Here is a 19,693-nt window from a genome sequence, read left to right as displayed (position 1 = left end):
AGTCTTCCAAGGAGAAAAAGATGGAGTAGAGGAGCCAGGAGGGGTCAGATATTACTGGTCTAGAAGGTGTCAGAAAAACCCAAGCAGAAAGAAGAGAAAAGGAAGCTTGGCTCAAGAAAGATGGGACAGTAAAGGGTAAAGGGGGTCAAATATATGGTGACAGAAGATTTGACTTTGAGTGGTAAACACACAATGCAATAGAATTGTACATTTAAAACATACCTAATTTTAAATATTTTTTAAAATGTATTTTTATTGATTTCACAGAGGAAGGGAGAGGGAGAGATAGAAACATCAGTGATGAAAGAGAATCATTGATCAGCTGTCTCCTGCATGTCCCCTACTGGGGATCAAGCCTGCAACCCAGGCATGTGCCCTGACCGGGAATTGAACTGTGACCTCCTGGTTCATGGGTCAATGCTCAACCACTGAGCAACACCAGCCAGGTGAAACATATCTAATTTTATTAACCAATGTCACCCCAATAAATTTAATACTAATAAAAAGAAGGACGGGGAAGAAACACACGTGGAGGGAGAGAGCTCAAGAAGTTCCTGGGTGCAAGAGGCACTGAGGATTTAAGATGCCAGAATAATTGGAGTGGATAAGTCAGTCCTAGCCTGGGTTTCATTGGATGGGGGCCATGTGTTTCTCTCTGCCTTAGCTCCATCATTAGTAGTGGGAATCAGGTGCTTTGTCTCCTCACCTAAAATTATCAAGACTCTGAGGAGTACTTGCATTCCTTCAGCAAACACTTCCCTTTATACCTGATGCATGTTCAGCTAGGCACCAGAGCTGCAGAGATGAGCAAGTCGTGGCCTGCCCTGGAGATCCACCTGGTGCCCAAAGCAGAGCTTTTGGATGAGACTGGCACTATGGAAAGGCAGGGATTAATCTAATGTTCTGCTCACCCATCTCTCCCAGCCATATCTGACGCCTGCTCGTATTCATTGGTGCTGGAGAACACAGTAGATGTGTTTGGACCTGAGTCTGGTTTCACTCCATTGTGATGGCATGTTTGTGTATGTGCATGTGTGATTTATTTGATATTTGAAAACAATTTATGACCCAAACTAGAGGCCCGGTGAATGAAAATTCGTGGACTGGGGGGTGGGGGGAACGGCGGGCGGTCCCTCAGCCCAGCCTGCGCCCTCTCACAGTCTGGGAGTCCTCAGGGGATGTCCTAATGACAGCTTAGGCCCGCTCCCCATGACTGGGCTTCCAATCAGGGGACGGCGCCACCCCCATCACCGCACCACTGCGGCTGCCTGGCCTCCCTCTGCGGGAGGCTACCGGACAGGGGATCAGGGGACGGTGCCGGCCCCCCCACCGCCCCTCCGCTGCCGCTGTTTGCCGCCCCCCCCCCCCATTGACGTTCCCTCCCTCTGCCCACTGGCACATGCCTTGGCTGGCCTTGTGCTGCCTGCTCGCCGGCCCCACTCCCTGACGACTGGTCATTCTGCTGTTCGGTCGATTTTCATATTACACTTTTATTATATAGGATTCTTTGCATCTTTCTCTGGGCCTATATCATGTGCTGAGGGTCTGTGCAGAGGGCTGTGCAGGGAGGCACTGGGTAGGGATAGAGACCTGTCCTGCCCCTCTGGACTGTTCTGAATTCACTCCTGATTAGTGTACATTCCAAATGCCGTCACCTTCTGACTTTCTTTTCCTGAGAAGGCAGCCCTCCCTTCCCAGATCTCTTTCCTCTTGGAATGTTCTTCCAAGCTCCAAATCCAACACTCATTCCTTTCTGGCTTAAAAAAATAAAGTAAAACGTTTTAAATGTTTATATTATGTAAAATTTACATATCATAGAATCTATCATCTTACCATTTTTTTTAAGTATATGGTTTAATAGCACCAAGTATATTCATATTGTTGTGTAACCATCATTGCAACCCATCTCCAGAACTTTTTCATATTCCCAATGAAACTCTGTACCCATTAAAATTCTAACTCCACATTCTCTCTTCCCCTCACGTCCTAGCAAACACCACTCTACTCTCTGTATCTATGGATATGACTCCCCTAGGTAGCTCATATAAGTAGAATGATACAGAATTTGTTTCATGACTGGTTTATTTCACTGAGCATAGTATTTTCAAGGTTTATCCATGCTGTAGCATGTGTCAGAATTTCTTTCCTTTTTAAGACTGAATAATGTTCAGACCACATTTTGTTTATTCATTTATCTGTCAATGGACACTGGGCTGTTTTCACATGTTGGCTATTGTGAATAGTATTTCTATGAACATGGGTGTAAGGATACTTGTGTGAGTCCTTGCTTTCAATCCTTTTGAATATATACCCAGAAGAGGAATTGCTGGATCATATGGTGATTCTATATTTACTTTCTTTTAGGAAAACCATACAGTTTTCCATAGCAGTTGAATAATTTTAAACATTCCCAACCAGCAGTGCACAAGGGCTGCAATTTCTCCATGTCTGTGCCAACACTTATTTTATGATTTTTTGATAATACTACCCTAATGGGTATGACATGCTCTCTGGCTTTGAGGACTTCCATGTGAACCATGTTGAGCTCTCAGGAGTCCTGGAAAAACCCTGGGATAATAAAGTAGAAAAGAAACGACAGTGGAGGTGGCTTATTCTCTGTGTTACCCTTCCTAGGACAGCAACCCCTTAGGTTGGTAAGCTCAGGCAAATTGGAGGCAGCCAGTTAGGGTAGCTGAGCACATATTCTCTCAGGCCGCCTCTCTAGTGAAGAACCTAGCCCGTGGGTGGTGGATGGTGGATGTCCAGCTGCACGTTATCATCCCTGGTCTTTGAGGTGAATGGGAAGGAGATCCAGACACAGAGGACTTGGTGGGGCTGTGACCAGTTGGGGAGGGTGATGGGAGCAGTGAGACGCCAGGACCAAAGGGTTCCATAGGACCTGAATATTGAGCTCAAAGGACCTCTAATGGTGCTTGGTTGAAACTTTTCATTCTAAAGAAGAGGAAATTGAGAGCTGAAGAAGGACGGTGATTTGCCTGAGTGTGCAGAACAAATGGGTGGTGAGCTGGGACTGGGCTTCAGCTCTCTTGACTTCTGGCCTGGCTCTCCTCCCACCAACTCAGGGAAGAGTCCAGGTCACTTCAAAGCCACTTGAAGCTTAATATTTATCAGGAAGCAACAGCCTCGGGGGACTTGCTTATTTTTCCTTGCCTTCCACCTTCTTGTCTGCCTGCTCTCTCTGGTAGCGGTTTTGTGGGGATTAATGAGATAAATGGCTTTGCCTTTTCTAGATGAAAGAAGCATTATCCTTTCTACAAAGCATCATTATTAAATGGCCTCTGAGTGTAGAGGAGTAAGCTAATGTGTTCCTTTTGTTCTGCCTTAATTAGAACTTGCGACGTCCAGGAGTGGGACACATAGTCTGTGTATGGGTGCATTCATGTTATGTTTTTCATGTGTAAATACGTGTGACCCACTCCTCACACAGTGCAGTCCCACTGACAATGGAAGAATTTCAGTCTTTCACTAATAAAGGATCCGTGGGAAATGAACACTGTTTATAGGGCTCTCTGTAATTCTCTGTATTCTGAATTCTCTGTATAGATTCACTTTTCCACCAATCAACACTATTAATATTTGTATGTGAGAAATAGGAACTTTTAAGAGGTGATTGCTTAACATGGAGGGTATGCTTCTGGGAAAAAGATTAAAACAAAACAAAACACTTTCAAGTTTTATTTCACTTCACTGAAAATGAGTTACTCTTCTTTGGTGCCCTGAGGCTTTATATGTGGGCATCTGTGGAATGATTCTTATTGAGCAATACATTCAGTTTAGGTAGTACTTTCATAGACGTAATCTCATTGAGTCTTTACGATTGTCCTGTGAGGAAGGCATTATTATTTCTGTTTTACAGATGAGAAAATTGAGCCCCCAAAAAACATACATGTTAGTACTTGGTGGTGTGAGCGACAGTCACAGGGTGAGGGGCCGGGCTGTGATACTGCGAGGCTGGGTGTGTGGAGGAAGGCCACTCCCTTTCTCTGATGTCCAGTCCTGCTGGACCTTCTTCCAAGACTCTCGGTTATGCAGATGGCCTGGCTCAGGCCGAAGGCTGCAGCCTGGGGCCCTGACTCACAGTCCTTGTGTCTTTCACTCTGTGAACACACACCTGTTTATCCTCAGGGGGCCAAGCTGATAGTAAATAGAATTGTTGTTAAAAATTTGAGATGCTCATGTGTCTCGAATACTTTTCAAATCAACTATTTCACTTTACTCTAAACCAGCGGTTGGCAAACTCATTAGTCAACAGAGCCAAATATCAACAGTACAACGATTGAAATTTCTTTTGAGAGCCAAATTTTTTAAACTTAAACTTCTTCTAATGCTACTTCTTCAAAATAGACTCGCCCAGGCCATGGTATTTTGTGGAAGAGCCACACTCAAGGGGCCAAAGAGCCGCATGTGGCTCGCGAGCCGCAGTTTGCTGACTACGGCTCTAAACCTACTTTTGTGTCACAGCTGGAGATATGGGGTGCAAATTATCCTTAGTCCAGGGTTTAGGTTCGAGTCTACAGAGGGCCACATAGAGGTGCGTACTGAGTTCCCAAGGGCTTGTTTCTCTGTGGTTTGGCAGGTGCTTTCATTATTCCGTGGTGATGTGGATTCCAGGCAGGTGAGGAAGTTGCCAGGTGGAGTCTGTGGGTATCACCTCCCCATGGGTGATCAGCATCTGAGGCTGGTTTGGCCACAGTAAATTTTGCAAGCATACTTAAAAAACAAAACATAATCATAACTATTTGCTATCTGACTACCAAAGAATGATATGTTCTACAGAATGTGGCTAATGCAATGAAAATAGCTAGTACTTTATAAAGTTGTTATCTCAAGCAGTATTCTGAGTTTTACATTTATAACTCATTTGACTGTCGAAACAATACTATGTAGTGGCCACTGTAATGATTGCCATTTTACAAATTGGCTGTCTCAGGTACAGAGAGTCCTGGCTGGTCCAGTCACACAGCCAGTAACTGGCAGAGCCAGAATTTGCAAAGTGCACCTGGATTCCAAGTCTGTGGTCCTGTGTGGTACGGGGATCTGCCTTTCTGGGAACAAGTCTAACTTGTCACCTAAATATGACCACTAGTAATATTTTGATGTGCTTCTTTTTAGTCTTTCTTCTATGAAAAAAAGTGTCCCTTGCTAAGTTGGGGTCCTACTGTGTGTGTGTGTGTGTGTGTGTGTGTGTGTGTATATATATATATATATATATTTTTTTTTTTGGACCCTGTTTCTGTTGCTTAAAATTATGTTGTGGGATTTTTTTCTGTGTTGTTTTGCAAAAACATAATTTTTATGGCTTCCTAAAATTCTTTCATATGGATGTACATTGATTTATTTAACCAGTTCCCCAGTGATGGGCTCTTAGGTGATTTCCAGTTTGGTATTGCTATAATTCACACTGTGGTGAATATCCAAGTAGGCACATTGCTTGGCAGATTCTTCCATTAGTCCTTTAGGATAGCTTCTGAGAAGGGAGGTCAAGTGTTAGAATTACTTAAAAACTCTGATTAGGAGTGCTAATTTGCTTTTCTGACAGAGTTCATCAGCTCATGTTCCCTTCTGGTAAAGCAGAAGAGGGCTGGGCAGGTTCCGGGTGGAGTGGAGGAGCCCCAGGCACAGCTAGACCTTCTTTCCTGAAGAACAGAAAGGCTCATGGCCATGAGGGGCTGAGTGTGTGAGCTCTGCTCCAGGCCTCAGCTGGGTTAAATCTCTGCTGCAGGACCGCTCTGCCATCCCCCTGAGTCAGACCATTGACCAGGACTGGGCATTCACAGGCATGAAGTGGAGTGAGAGGAATTACTGCGGGTTCCCAAAGGTGCCCTGCCCACTTCAGTGGCTGATAGTATGCAGGCAGGGTGAGGGTTGGCCAAGCCTTCCTGTCACCCCATCCTCCCAGATAGTGAGATGGAAGGAGGTAGAGGCCACTGAATAAACCAGGGGTGGGCAAACTTTTTGACTCGAGGGCCACAATGGGTTCTTAAACTGGACCGAAGGGCTGGAACAAAAGCATGGATGGAGTGTTTGTGTGAACTAATATAAATTCAAAGTAAAGGAGCAGAGGGGAGAGCAAGAGAACCCTCCGCTCTTTCGCCTCCGCAGGCCGGATAGAACAGCCGAACGGGCCGGATCCGGCCCGTGGGCTGTAGTTTGCCCTCGGCTGGAATAGACCAAAAACTACTCACTTGTTCTAATTCTGGTGATTGGGAAAGGTGCCGTCACTCTGTGTCTCTGTTTTCCTACCAGTGAAATGGGGCCAAAGCAATAAAATGTCAATATCATGTGGGCCAGAAGTCTAAGTAATTACTATGCTGGGAAAATTACATTTTGAGCTACTCATTCATTCAACACATTTCTATTGCGCACATACCATACTCCACGCCAGCAGTTGCCAACCCGTGGTCCGCAGACCACTGGTGGTCTGTGAGGTCTGAAAGATTGGAGACCATTGGTTTAAGGAAACCTTTGGACCAGCGGTCAACCACTGGTGGTCTGTAAGGTCTGAAAGGTTGGCTGCTCCACGCTGTCTGGGCTCTGGGCATACAGCAGTGAACAAAATAGGTAAAGGTGCCTGTTTTGGGGGGCTTCCCTTCTGAGGGGCGAAGAAACAAACATTTACTTAACATATAATAAACACCTTTAACATATGACAAACATCATCTAAAAGAGTCGAATAATATAATCTCTGTAAACTTTCACTAGAAATCAGTGAAGGCTAAGTGAAAATTCTACACAAGAACATCCATGTAGCAAATGTGTTTTGAACATCTACTGACAACCACTCTGCTAGGATTTCTGAGGCTGCAAAGCTGGTTCCTGCTGTCAAGGAGCTTATGAATCACTGAGAGAAGAAGAGAAGGGCCCAAAGATTGGAGTGTAGCTCCTTTCAGGCACTCACCAGCTGAAGCAGAGGAGAGGAGAAGTGGGGTTTAGGTCCCATCAGTGCTGTGCCAGGCTATGGTGGCACTCTTTCCTGTTTTCCATAGCCCCTGTCCCTCCCTCTGCCCCCCTTCCCCCACATCAACAACCTTAGAGTTTCCCATTTTTCTAGATAAGTGTCTGAGCTCAGTCACGGCTGGATCTGTTTTTACAGTGCAAAAGCTACTCTGTGGTTACACTTAAAAAGCAGAAATGCTCACTTTTGATAAACTTGAAATGATCCTCCACTAGGTTCTGTAATTTAGGTTTTCCGTCCAAGGTGGTGGGTGATTGATAGGTGCCTTAGTTCAAATAGCGAGAGATTTCACTCCTCTCCCTGCTTGGAAATAAATGAAAGAACTATTTTATTATTAATTTGCAATTTTTTGTCTTCGTTTGGAAAGTATGGTTTAGCTGTTTGTATCTATTCTCTTGTGTTCATCTCACTTTTCTTCCTTCTGGTCTCTGATGTCAGTATGACCTGAGTACCATGGGGGAAATGGCTTTATGATTAGGGTCTTCAGGCCAAGGCAATATTTATTGGCCTACAGTCCTCTGTAGATGAAGCTAGTTTACTTCTGGGAGTCTGCCCTAGGATTCCTTTTCCTCTCTTTTCCCCCTTTTGACTATCTGCCCCAGGAAGAACAGAAAGAAGGCCTAGTTTTCTGGATCACTAGAAGGGGAGAGCACCCGTAGATTTACCACTCATCCAGTTGGTTGGGGCTTCTGGAATGCTCCAGGTTCTCTGCCTTGGCCCCAGTCATCAGAATAAGGTGGGATGTAGAATAGAAAAGAAACAGTTTCATTTAAGACAGCACCAATCGATTGAGTCAGGGAGATGGCCACAGATGTTCTTGGTCCTTCACTGTCTCCTTGTTTTGGAGCATCTTTGACTACTTATGGTCATGGGCCTGTTCTGAGCATCCGCACCTCTCATGAACTGTGTTCATAACAGGATGAGGGATGAGGAAGACAGTGATAGTAAGAGAATGCTGTTGAAAAGAGTGTGAAGATAGCTCATATAAGAGACAGAGGAGAATTTTTTGGAGGTGGGGGAAAGATGCAAATTTACTTGATGCTGCCATGGTATTAAGATTGGAGTACGGAGAAACCAAGATAGCGGCATAGGTAAACTACTGCCTCACACAACAATTTCAAAACTACAACTAAAAGACAAAACGGACATCATCCAGAACCACAGGAAGGCTGGCTGAGTGGAAATTCTTCAACTAGAGGGAAAGAGAAAAGCACACTGAGACTCAGAGGAGCTGCAAAAGGCTGAGGTAGGGAGATGCGAGCGTGGAGAGGACTGGCGGCTGAGTGCGCGGCTGGCTTTCTCAAGCGGGAGGGAGAGGAAAAAGCCCCCGACTGCGCTGAACTCCAGTTCCGGGCGAGACTCTGGGAACCCAGACTCATTCAGGGAGAAACTGGACTGTCTGGCAGCGGGCGGAACTTAAGGGCGGCTTTCTCTCAGAGGTGCTTGCAGCGATTACCATGGGACACTGAGACCCAGGGGCCTCATAGGGAATGGCTGACGGGAAGCCAAGGCTGTCTGCTCCACCCTGAGACTCCACCCCATCCAAGCTGAGCACAGAGGCTTTTGCAATTTTGCAAGTCTTGTCTCATAAGGGTGTCTCCAGCACAGAAGTTCTCCCAGTGTAGTCAGAGCTGATCCTCACAGCCAATTGGCCTGGAGGTTAATTCCTCCCAGAGATACCAACAACAATCAAGACTTAACTACAACAAGGCTGTGCACACAGTCCACAAAGGGGTGCACCAAGGGTGTCCACCTCAGGTAACTGGGGAGGCTGAGTCACTGTGCCCTATAGGACACCTAGCACACAAAGCTACTCTACCAACTCAAGGAAGCAGCCAAAATGCAGAGACAAAGAAACAGATCACAAATGAAAGAAATGGAGGAAAGCAAACGACTGGATATAGAGTTCAAAACCACGGTTATAAGGTTTTTCAAGAATTTCCTAGAAAAGGCTGATAAATTTAGCGAGACCCTCAAGGATATGAAAAAGGACCAACTAGAAATTAAACATACACTGACTGAAATAAAAAATATTATACAGAGACCTAACAGCAGACTAGAGGACCCCAAGAATCAAGTCAAAGATTTGAAATACAAAGAAGCAAAAAACATCCAACTGGAAAAGCAAAAAGAAAAAAGAATCCAAAAATTTGAAGATAGTGTAAGGAGCCTCTGGGACAACCTCAAGCTTACCAACATCCAAATTATGGGGGTGCCAGAAGAAGAGAGAGAGCAAGATACTGAAAACCTATTTGAAGAAATAATGACCGAAAACTTCCCCCACCTGGTGAAAGAAATAGACTTACAAGTCCAGGAAGTGCAGAGAACCTCAAACAAAAGGAATCCAAAGAGGACCACACCAAGACACATCATAATTAAAATGCAAAGAGCAAAAGACAAAGAGAGAATATTAAAAGCAGCAAGAGAAAAACAGTTAGTTACCTGCAAAGGAGCATCAATACGATTGTCAGCTGATTTCTCAACAGAAACTATGCAGGCCAGACGGGAGTGGCAAGAAATATTCAAAGTGGTGAATGGCAAGAACCTACAACCAAGATTACTCTACCCAGCAAAGCTATCATTCAGAGTTGAAGGTCAGATAAAGAGCTTCACAGGTAAGAAAAAGCTAAAGGAATTCATCACCACCAAACCAGTATTATATGAAATGCTGAAAGGTATTTTTTAAGAAGAGGAAGAAGAAGAAAAAGGTAAAGATAAAAATTATGAACAACAAATACATATCTATCAACAAGTGAATCTAAAAATCAAGTGAATAAAAAATCTGATGAAAGAATAAACTGGTGAATATAATAGAATCAGGGGCATAGAAAGGGAGTGGACTGACAGTTCTCAGGGGGAAAGGGTGTGGGGGGTGCAGGAAGAGACTGGACAAAAATCATACACCTATGGATGAGGACAGTGCAGGGGGAGGTAAGGGCAGAGGGTGGGGTGGGAACCAGGTGGAGGGGAGCTATGGGGGAAAAAAAGAGGAACAATTGTAATAATCTGAACAATAAAGATTTATTAAATTTAAAAAAAGAGACAGAGGAGGCAGATGTAGAGCACCATAGTTGAAATGCTGAGAGAAGCCTTTGGGTGCTTGCTGTGGGGAGAGGGCTTACAGCCCAGCTGGGATGTCTTGGGGCTCTCTTAGTCCAACTTAAGTTGGGGGGAAATGTCAGCTTCCTCATCTACCCATTGGGAAAATTAGTTTCTCATTCACTTGTCAAGAGCATTAGCTACTGAAAAATGACTTTTGGTTTCTATGTTGTTTGTTAGGTCTTAGAATCTATGCTTTGAAAACATGTCTTTGCACAGGTGGTTATTTTCTGATCAGAAAATCCACCCACCCATCAGAATCTGAATCAGTTCTTGATTGCTGTTTTTAAAAGTTTCTTTTTTTTGGTGTTTTTTTTTTTCCAGATTAGAATTAAGTGCTTCTGTTAGTACTTAGTTTCTCATTTTTTTTCCATTTCTCACACCTGATTCCTCATCATGCTCTTTCCATTATGACTACCTCTTAATATAGACCTTTGCTGTCCAATATGGTAGCCACATGTGGCTATTTAAATGTAAATTCATGTAAATTAAATGAAAGTTAAAGTGTAGTTCCTCAATTGAACTAGCTACATTTCAAGTGTTTAATAGCCACAATGACTGGTGGCTGCCGTATTGGACAACCCAGAATTACAGGACATTTTCATCATTGTAGATGTTTTGTTACACAGTGTGACTGTGGATTGTAGGGTTTAGACCCACAACAGACACTAGTGTAGCCATTTTAATAGGAAAGATGCTTAATACAGGAATATAAGGCTTAGAAAGTAATGGAAGGGTTGGGAGAACAGGCTCTGGCCTGGTCCTCCAGCAATGATTCCCAGAACAATACTGCAGAACTGGCCTGCTAGGAGGACTGGGACTCTGGGATAATTAGGACGCTGGGGAATGTGGAAGTTGCTGTGTCAAGAGCTGGCTATAGGTTCCAGGGATCAGGAAGCCATTGCCAGTGCCTTGCTGGCCCTGTAGTGGTGAAACAGATACCCTCGCCACCTGACTTAATTTCAATTCAGTTCTTGAATTGACCAACCCCATCGTCACATCAGGAAGTCCAGCTACAGGGGAGACTGGAGACTAGTTTTTAGCTCTCCCGCCTTTGCAGGACAGGAAGGCACAGCAGAAGGAGGTTCGAAGAGCTATTGCGTTAGTCCACCAGTCCACTACATCTGCCACATGGTGCTGAGCCAGACCCGATTCTTCTCTGGATGAGCACTCCTAGGCTTGAAGTGAGCAGGGCCTCGGGTTATCTTCTAAGACCAAGACCAGCATCTTCCCTGTCTGAGTTTCCTGGCTATCTTTGTAATGCACTAGATCAGTGGTCGGCAAACTGCGGCTCGCGAGCCACATGCGGCTTGTGAGCCGCCGTTTGCTGCTCTGTTGACTAATGAGTTTGCCGACCACTGCCTTAGGGAAAAACACTTAAAAAAAAATTTTAATAATGTACTAATGTCTTTAACCTGAAGTGAAAACTTCTGGGTAAGGGTAATGCCTTACAGCAGTGGTCGGCAAACTCATTAGTCAACAGAGCGGCAAATCGCGGCTCGCGAGCCGCATTTTGCCGACCACTGCACTAGATAGAGAAGATTAATGACCTCCTGTTTTTTAGTTATTTGGCCTTTAATGGGCAGAGAAAGCACAGTTTCTGTTTCAGGTTGACTGCCACACTCTTAAAGGAAATGCAGGCCCCTTGTCACTACAAGGAGATGACAGACAGTAAGAGCTAAATGGGCTTCTGCAAAGATCTTTGGTGACACGTGGCTTGAGTGAAAGCATTTCCTTTGCTAAGTGAGAGGATAGTCAGGACTTTAGGAGAAATGCATGTACAGTTCTCTCCTGTCCAGGGATGAATTATTGTTTCTTGCTCTTCATAAGTCAACGTTGGTTGTAGTTGTGTGTACAAAGACTGGTCTTTAGTAGTGACCTCCTTTGTGCATGGCTGAGGGACTGAGGCTAAAAAAGGAGGCCATGCTGTTGAAGCATGCCTGTAGCTCTGTGCCTTTTTCCACACAGGTGCCTAATTGGGGTTCTCTTTATGATGTCGGGGGTTTGGGATCTCTGTTGAAGAGTAGTGTGGAGGCAGGGAAATGGGAAGCACACTGGCACCCACTGTTTGAGCTATCCTTATTGAGATTGGGGAATCAGGGTTGGGGGTTTTGAGAAAGAATCACTTAAGCACCAACCTGAAATGTGAGAAGGAATCACCAAGCAAAGAGCAGAGGGAACAAGTTAGGTATGTGCAAAGGTACTGTGATAGACAAGAGCTGAGCATGTCTGAGTGGTGAAGTGAGGTCAATGTGTCAGGAGTGCATGGGACTAGGCCAAGAGACAAGTGAGATGAACTCAGAGAAGTGGGCCAAGGCCCACCTATGCAGGCTTCATAAATCATGTAGAGTTCAGATTTTGAAGAGGTTTAAATAGGAGAATGACAGGTCCTGATTTATGATTTCTGTTTCTAAAAGGTCACTCTGGCTGCTGCATGGAGATTGGATTGGGGATAGGCAAGAGAAGTGAAAGAAATGTCAGGGGGCTACTGCAACATTCTGGGCAAAAAATGGATAGTGGCCTGCTCATAACCTCTTCCCTCAGATATTCTCCCCCACTATCACATCCACGAAGTGGAAGGGCCTGAATAAGCCCATTCCTTAGGACATAGACCGCCGACTCCAACAGTGTTGCTGAAGTCTACCTGTTGTTCACCTTCATCTTTATGTCATCACTGTTAATATACTTCTTAGCAAACAGATATTGCGCATCTCCTGGGATGTGTCCCTGGATCAGGTTCATGGATAGAGATGGATTAAAGGGGAAAAAAATGAACCTTTTTATCATTGAACACCTTCTAGGTCCTCAGCACCACACCTTTTCCCAGGGGTGGAGGGGTGGGTACCAAGGAAGCATAAGCTACTGTCTCCTGACTTGGACTCCTCTGTCAACCTTGCAGAGCAGAATGGCTTGGAGCTGACCAGTTCATTCTGGGGTCTTAGAAAGTAATTGGAAGGGTTGAGAGAACAGGCTCTAGGCTGGGCCTCCATTCTGTTGGAGAAGCAGCAGCTACCGTGTGCAGGAGGAAGGAGCTGCTGCTGTCTTCAGGCAAGCTTGGCCATTTGACAAATGGGAGTCGTTTTCTTATGTATGAGAAAGAGATCACTGCTGTGGGCACTCACCTGTCTGTGTGTGGCCTGATTTGTTGAGCTGCTGCCCTGGGGCTTGTTCAGGGACAAGAGCATCAGTGGAAATAGTCTGCTAAGGCAGGCTCCAGAGCAGACTTAAACAGTGGCATCTTTTCAGCTGGCATCTAGCAGTCAGAGCTTTGAATCAGCTTCATAATTTGAAAATTGATCTCTTTGCATTGGTGGTTTATTTTGTGCTAACAAAAGCCATCAGGGACACAATACTGCTTGCCTTTCCTCCGAGGCACTGCTCTGGATTAAAAAATTTTGAGCCTGAGATGGAGATTTTTCATTCCCAGGATTCTTGTAGAATTGTGCCCCTTGTTGTGGTGGACCTGGTGGTACTCATAGAGCCTCCAGTCTTGGGGGCGGGGACATTGCTTGGAGAAGGAGAGGTCAAGCTGGGCCTTGGAGTATAGCCCTAGTGGAGGAGCCTCAAGGGGCCACGACTGCCTCACCTGTGTGTTGCTTTGTGTGGCAGTGACCTTAGTCATGTCACAGGGCTACAGCAATGCTCAGAGCTGCCAGGACCAAAATACTAAAGGCTGTTTTCTTGTCTTCCAGCTGGGGAGAGGTTGAAATTCCATTTTTCCCCACGGGCTTATTCGTAAGTGCTTTCTCCAGATGTTGTGCTCCAGAGAGGTCCTTGTGCTCTGGGAACGGTTCACAATGTGAATGAGGTCACCCATGGTGAGGGGTGGCTCTCAAGGCAGCCTACCAAGGCATGGGTTTCAGAACCCCTCTTGGCTCTCTGGAGCCACAGCCATTTAGCCGTGGTCTCCACACCCCACACACAGCCTTTCCAAGGCCATGGATATGCTCTCGCGCTGGTGCTTCCTGACTTCTTTGCAAGTGTTGTCCAAATACTCCTTGGTTTTTGGGACTGGCAAGTGGTGTGAGAGAGGGCAATTAACAATGCTTGGCGGTGAGTACAAAGATTAGAGTGTGAAGATAGTAGGAAGGTGTGAAGTTTTGAGGGCTTGTGTGAAGAGAGAACTGAGGGAAGAATGATGGTTGAGACATGGCGGCTTTTACTTAGGTGAGGGAAGAGAAGTCAGTCCAGGAATAAAATAGTCTATTAAGCATTGTCAATGCCAAACTGAGAAGGAAGGAAAAATGATGTATCTCAGATTGAACGGACACAGAGTTGCAGCCCAGTCTGGTGAACCCAGTAAGACAAGAGATGAGGTTGGGCTCAGTCACTTCAGTGCAGCAAATAGGATCAGGGACACCTTCCACTTTCACTCACCCCAAAATTCCCAGGGTTACTAATGGGCTGTTCATGTAGTGGATGCTGTTCTGTGAAGATCATATAAACATAAAAGATGTTCTTGGGATCAGAAATTCAACCTCTTCAACCTCAAGGCCCATAAACCAGTAGGAGGTGTGTGCTTTGTTTGTGGCCACATATGCGAGCACGCACGTGGGTATGCGTGTGGACTGTGTGTATGAGATCTGAGGAGGTGGAGGATAGTCTAGCATTTAACTGTGAGTCCTGTGTGTGCTGCAGAAATCTTCCATTGTCTCACTTTGTGACCTTTAATGAGTCATACGCTCCTTTGTTTTCTTATGTGTTAAATGGAGATACTCATGCTTGCTGGTTGTTAAAGCAGTTCTCGTGCTCCAGGTGCCTTTATTAATTTCAATTTTCTCTTCTAATTTTTTCCTCTGGGATCTTATAAGAAAGGAAGAGGCACAGCCTTATTGGGGTCTACCTAGCTTTATACTTAAGCTCCATGAGGTGAGTGCAGGGAGGTATGCGAGAGATAAGACTTCGAGGAAGTGTTGGGTTCTCCATGATTCTGACATTCTGGTTAACATACTTTACCCTCGAGGGTGTGGCAGCTGCCTGGAGCAGCTGGGGCAGAGGAAAGGCGGAGGGTGAACGGAATATACTGTGCAAAGGGAGTCATTGTCATGTTGAGACTATAGCCATGGATTGAGTATAGCAAAGAGGCAATTTTCCAGTCCTTAGGGGTTGGGAGTTGGGTTCTAATGCTACAGGAACCAGATGCAATAGTGCAGGAGGTAACTGTCGGGACAAGAATTCAGTAGACCAGCTGGCACTAAAGAAGACCTGATGTACTCATCTTGGTATCATACAGGGTGGTAAATACGTGGCATCTGCAATACCATTCCCTACCCTTGGTGCCCTTGCAGACATCACTGATCTATCATGATATACTCTCCTGTTGTGTTCAGAAAAGTCTCAGAATCCTTTAGGTACAGCATTTTGGACAGTGATTGGCATCAGAGTGGAAGCTTACTGTCTGTCACTGGTGTGATGATGGAGAGGACGTAGACTTTGGAATCTGGCAGAAATGACACCCCAGCCACGTTTGAGCTTATGGCACTGAGCATACATATTAGGTCTTTTTTGGTTGTCAGGGACAGAAACGCAATTCAAATTAGCTTAATCTAAGTTACTTAAGTACTAAAATCAGAAAGCTCAGGGTAAGGCTAACATCTGGCTGGATGCAGGAGCCCAATGAGGTTGTTAGAGTCTGTCTCTAGAACAGACGTTCTCTGGGTGAGTACATTCTCACTGGCTGAGCTGGGTCATGTGCTCATCTCTGAACTGGTCCCTGTGACAGGGCTGGTGGTAGGGATGATAGGGTCCAGACAGCAGGTCACACTGGGAGCAAAAGTTATCTTAAAGACAAATGTAGATGAATCAGCCCCTGATAAGAGCTGGGGAGAGGTGATTGGCAAAGCACCAAGTTTTCATCTGAATCCTGGTGAGTTGTAGTGAGGAGAGGTAACTATTTCTGGACTCAGCAGCTTCCCTGGAAGGACCTTATGTACACTGAGCAGATGGGAGGGTCATGGTGGGGGGACTGGAAATGATGTATGTGCAACTGGTCTGCCTGCTCCAGCCCCAGTCTTCCAGGCAACTGACATGGCATCCGGATGCCTGGCTCTCTGCTCACAGTAGCACCCCATTCTCTCCAGCCTCTCTTGATCCTGATGCACCTGGCCAGTTGACAGATCTCAAGGTCATGCTTCTGTTCTGGGGCATTCAGGTTTGGGCCCAGGCTGAGCTGATTACTTGGCAAACCTTGGAGGATTCTGGGGGAGGTGTCAGGCTGACCAGAGTATGTGTGGTGTCTTAGGACAGTCTTGAAGGCTCCAGAGCACTGCAGATGTCCCTGCTCTGGACTTCACTGGTTCCTACTAAGGTGCCCTTCCTGCAGTGCCCTTCTACCCCACCCTGCCAACCTGTCACAGGAAGGGCGGGCTGGGTGGTTCTGGCTTGGAGTCTCTCATGTAGTTGCAGTTAGATGGTGACCAGAGCAGCTGGAGGCTGGCTGGGAATCTGTCCCTCTGCATTTGGTTTCTCCATGTAGGGCTGGTGGGCTTCCTCATAGCAACCAGGCTACCTTGTAGGGTGTTTGGCTTCCCCGAGGGTGAGCATCCAGAGAGAGTCAGGTGGATGCAATGTTATCATCACTTCTGCTGTACTTTATTGGTCAAAACAATCACCAAAAGCCAACCACTTTTCAGGAGAAGGGTATATATAGATCCTGTTTCTCAATGGGAGGCAGATGTCACAAGATTGGCTGACATGATTTAAAACCATCATAGTCCTCTACCCCCTCCTATTAAACCAGCTCTCAATGTCCTGATGGGTTTAAGGTACCTGGATGTAAACTTACTTTGGTCCAACCCCCTAATTTTGTTACACACACACACACACACACACACACACACACACACTCACACTCAATTTTTTGGAGCTTAGGTGCAGAGATTTGAGTGAATAATACTCTTCAATTCTTTGGGCATTTGTCATTGATCCATGTAATAGCTCTCTTATTCACTTCATTCATTTATTTTTCTTTTTATCTCCATATCCTACTCCCATTTTCCTCCTCACCTTAAACAATCATCTGTTCTCTTTAATGAATATCATTTTATATATTCTTATATGAATGTATTTTAATTTACATATATTGCATTGTGTATTTACCTTTTTCTGTATCCTGCCTTTCTCTCGCACTGTGTCTGAGATCCATACATGTTATAATACACATCTTATGTCATGTCTGTTAAAATGCGGCAATGAGACTAGAGAAGGGGAATGACAAACGCAAGGTCACACAGCTGAATCAGGACTAGAACAGGTTTCCGGACTCTCTTTTCTCAGCATCACACACTTGTGTTTCCATGTGCCCCTTCCAAACTGCAATAGTTTGAAATAAGGTTTCTAAGTAATTGTGAATCTGGGATCCAGAGCGTATCACAAGCTCTACTGTTGTCTCCCTGGTGACTGTTGTCCTCTGTACTCTCCTCCTGCAGGTTCCAACTATGGGAGCCCACGCCCAGCTCATGCCAACATGAATGCCAACGCAGCGGCAGGGCTTGCCCCCGAGCACATCCCCACTCCGGGGGCGGCCCTGTCCTGGCAGGCAGCCATTGATGCGGCCCGGCAGGCTAAGTTGATGGGAAGCGCTGGCAATGCGACCATCTCCACAGTCAGCTCCACACAGCGGAAGCGGCAGCAGTATGGGAAACCCAAGAAGCAGGGCAGCACCACTGCCACACGCCCACCTCGTGCCCTGCTCTGCCTGACTCTGAAGAACCCCATCCGGAGGGCATGCATCAGCATTGTCGAATGGAAATATCCTTTGTGCCCTGGTCTGGGCATAGTGTGTGCCCCAGTAGAGCCAGGCCCCCAACACCTACCAGCCAGTGGGCTGTGTTGTCCCTGCTGAGCTTGTGTTATCTGACCTGCTGCATCTGCTGTGCACTGTAAAATGCAGAGTTCCAGGTGCAGTTCCAGACTTGATGAATCAGAATCTCCGGGGATAGGACTTGGAATCTGCTTGTATAACAAGTTCCCCAGGTGTTTGTTTCTTTGTGTGTTTTTTCATATAATAAGCAACATTTGAGAAAATGAGCCTACAAGATTATGACATATCATCTTACCTAGCTGAGCTTGCCCAGGGACTCACGTGTTGAGTTAAGTGGTTTCATGCTGCTACTGCATAGCCTTCTTTTCCTACCATGTCATGACTCTGGCATGCTTTCATGACCTCCCTCTCTCTAGGGTGAAGGAGCCTAGGAAATCCAACATGGTGGTGGTCAGTGACTGCAGCTCTTGGTTCAAGGCCTTGGACAGTGATTCTCAACCTTGGCTGCACCTTAGCATCACCTGGAAAGCTGTAACAAAATACAGGTGCTTGAGCTCCACCCAGCATATTTTTAATATTCTCCAGGTGATTCTAATGTGCAGTCAAAGTGGAGATTCTGGCCTGTAGTGTTAAACACAGAACCACTCTGTATGGAAACTAGTGACTGGGTCTTTGAGAGAAAATGGCTTTCTTTGAAAGGTTGGGCTCTTACTGTGGAATTACAGGCCCCTTGACATCATGGGAATTGTGGGTAGAGACGGAAAGGACCTTAAAGATCAGTAGGTCCACTCCTGACTTTCCCTAGTGATGACATTGAGCCCCACAAAAGTGACTCTCAGGGTCATATGGCTGGTGACAGACAGGACTAAAACCTGGTATTATTGTTGGGCATTTTTATAATAAGAAGTCATTCAGGCCAGGCTACCATGGTTCCAAAAGTTCAGGATGGGAGTGTTAGGTTTCATTCATGAATTTCTATGGAAAAATTTAAAAGTCTTGGGTAGTGGTTAAAAGGCCAAAGAAGATGACTTGGGGAGAGAAGAAAGTTTGTATTTAGGAAGAAATGTTAGTTCTATAACAAGAACCCCTGAACTCAAAAGTAACTTTAAGAGAATGCAGTTCAAGCCAAGTGGCTGCTCCAGAGCTGGCCAGTCTGTCCTGAGTGGCCAGGTGTGGTTCTGGTTCTCAGATGACTGGGCAGGAGGCTCGGCTTTGTTGGCCTCATCAGGCCACTGTCAAAGCTGCTCTCTCAGAATTGTGGAGTTGGAGGACTCGGGGCCCTGAATGCCAGGCTTCTCTAGGGTGGGGGTGGGGGGCCCCTGGGGCCTGGAGAAGCTGCAGAACTTTCCCAGACCACACAGCTGGCAACTGACAGTGGGGTTTCAAATCCAGGTTCCCCAATTCCCAAATCCATGCACTTCCTACAGCCACACCCCCATAGCACAGAAGAGAGGTACTAGGTTGGATGTTCAGGGGACGCCATTCAGCCCCACTGGGACACAGTGGGACCTGGATCTGGGGCCTGAACACCCAGCCCATCATGACCTTGCCACCTGAATCCCCAGAGCTTCAGTTTCCTCATCTCTAATCCAATGACCATAGTTGCCTCCCAAAGATTAGCAAGGGCTGCAGAATCTGTGCATGTGGAAGCACGCTCAGAAAATCTACCTTAGGAGACGTTTCAGTGAGTGCTAGTTAACTTCCTGGGATGAATGGGTCCCTGGTGCTGGTGACATACAAAGCCTGGAAAGAAGGGGAGGGAGGAGAGGCGAGAGTAATTACAGGGTAGGTGGCGGAAGAGTCGTCAGGTCCAGTATGCCAACTGTGGGCCTCAGCCACCTCATTGCACTGCTCCC

General features: G+C 45.9%; 1 protein-coding gene across 2 annotated transcripts in view; it reads left to right on the top strand.

The window, feature by feature from the left end:
• CACNA1C (calcium voltage-gated channel subunit alpha1 C) overlaps window positions 1-19,693 on the top strand; it is a gene marked incomplete at both ends in the record, with an annotated part of 717,827 nt that overhangs the window by 155,486 nt on the left and 542,648 nt on the right. For both annotated transcript variants that reach the window (XM_080661205.1, XM_080661206.1), the window contains one exon: window positions 17,503-17,833. In XM_080661205.1, coding sequence (XP_080517331.1) covers window positions 17,503-17,833 — 331 coding nt within the window. The remainder of the gene's footprint in view (window positions 1-17,502; window positions 17,834-19,693) is intronic.

This window comes from Plecotus auritus, assembly GCF_963455305.1.
Source record: "Plecotus auritus genome assembly, chromosome: 3".
NCBI classification, from domain to species: Eukaryota; Metazoa; Chordata; class Mammalia; order Chiroptera; family Vespertilionidae; genus Plecotus; species Plecotus auritus.
Note: the sequence above shows the minus strand (reverse complement) of the source record. Positions and strands in the feature narration are given on the sequence as shown.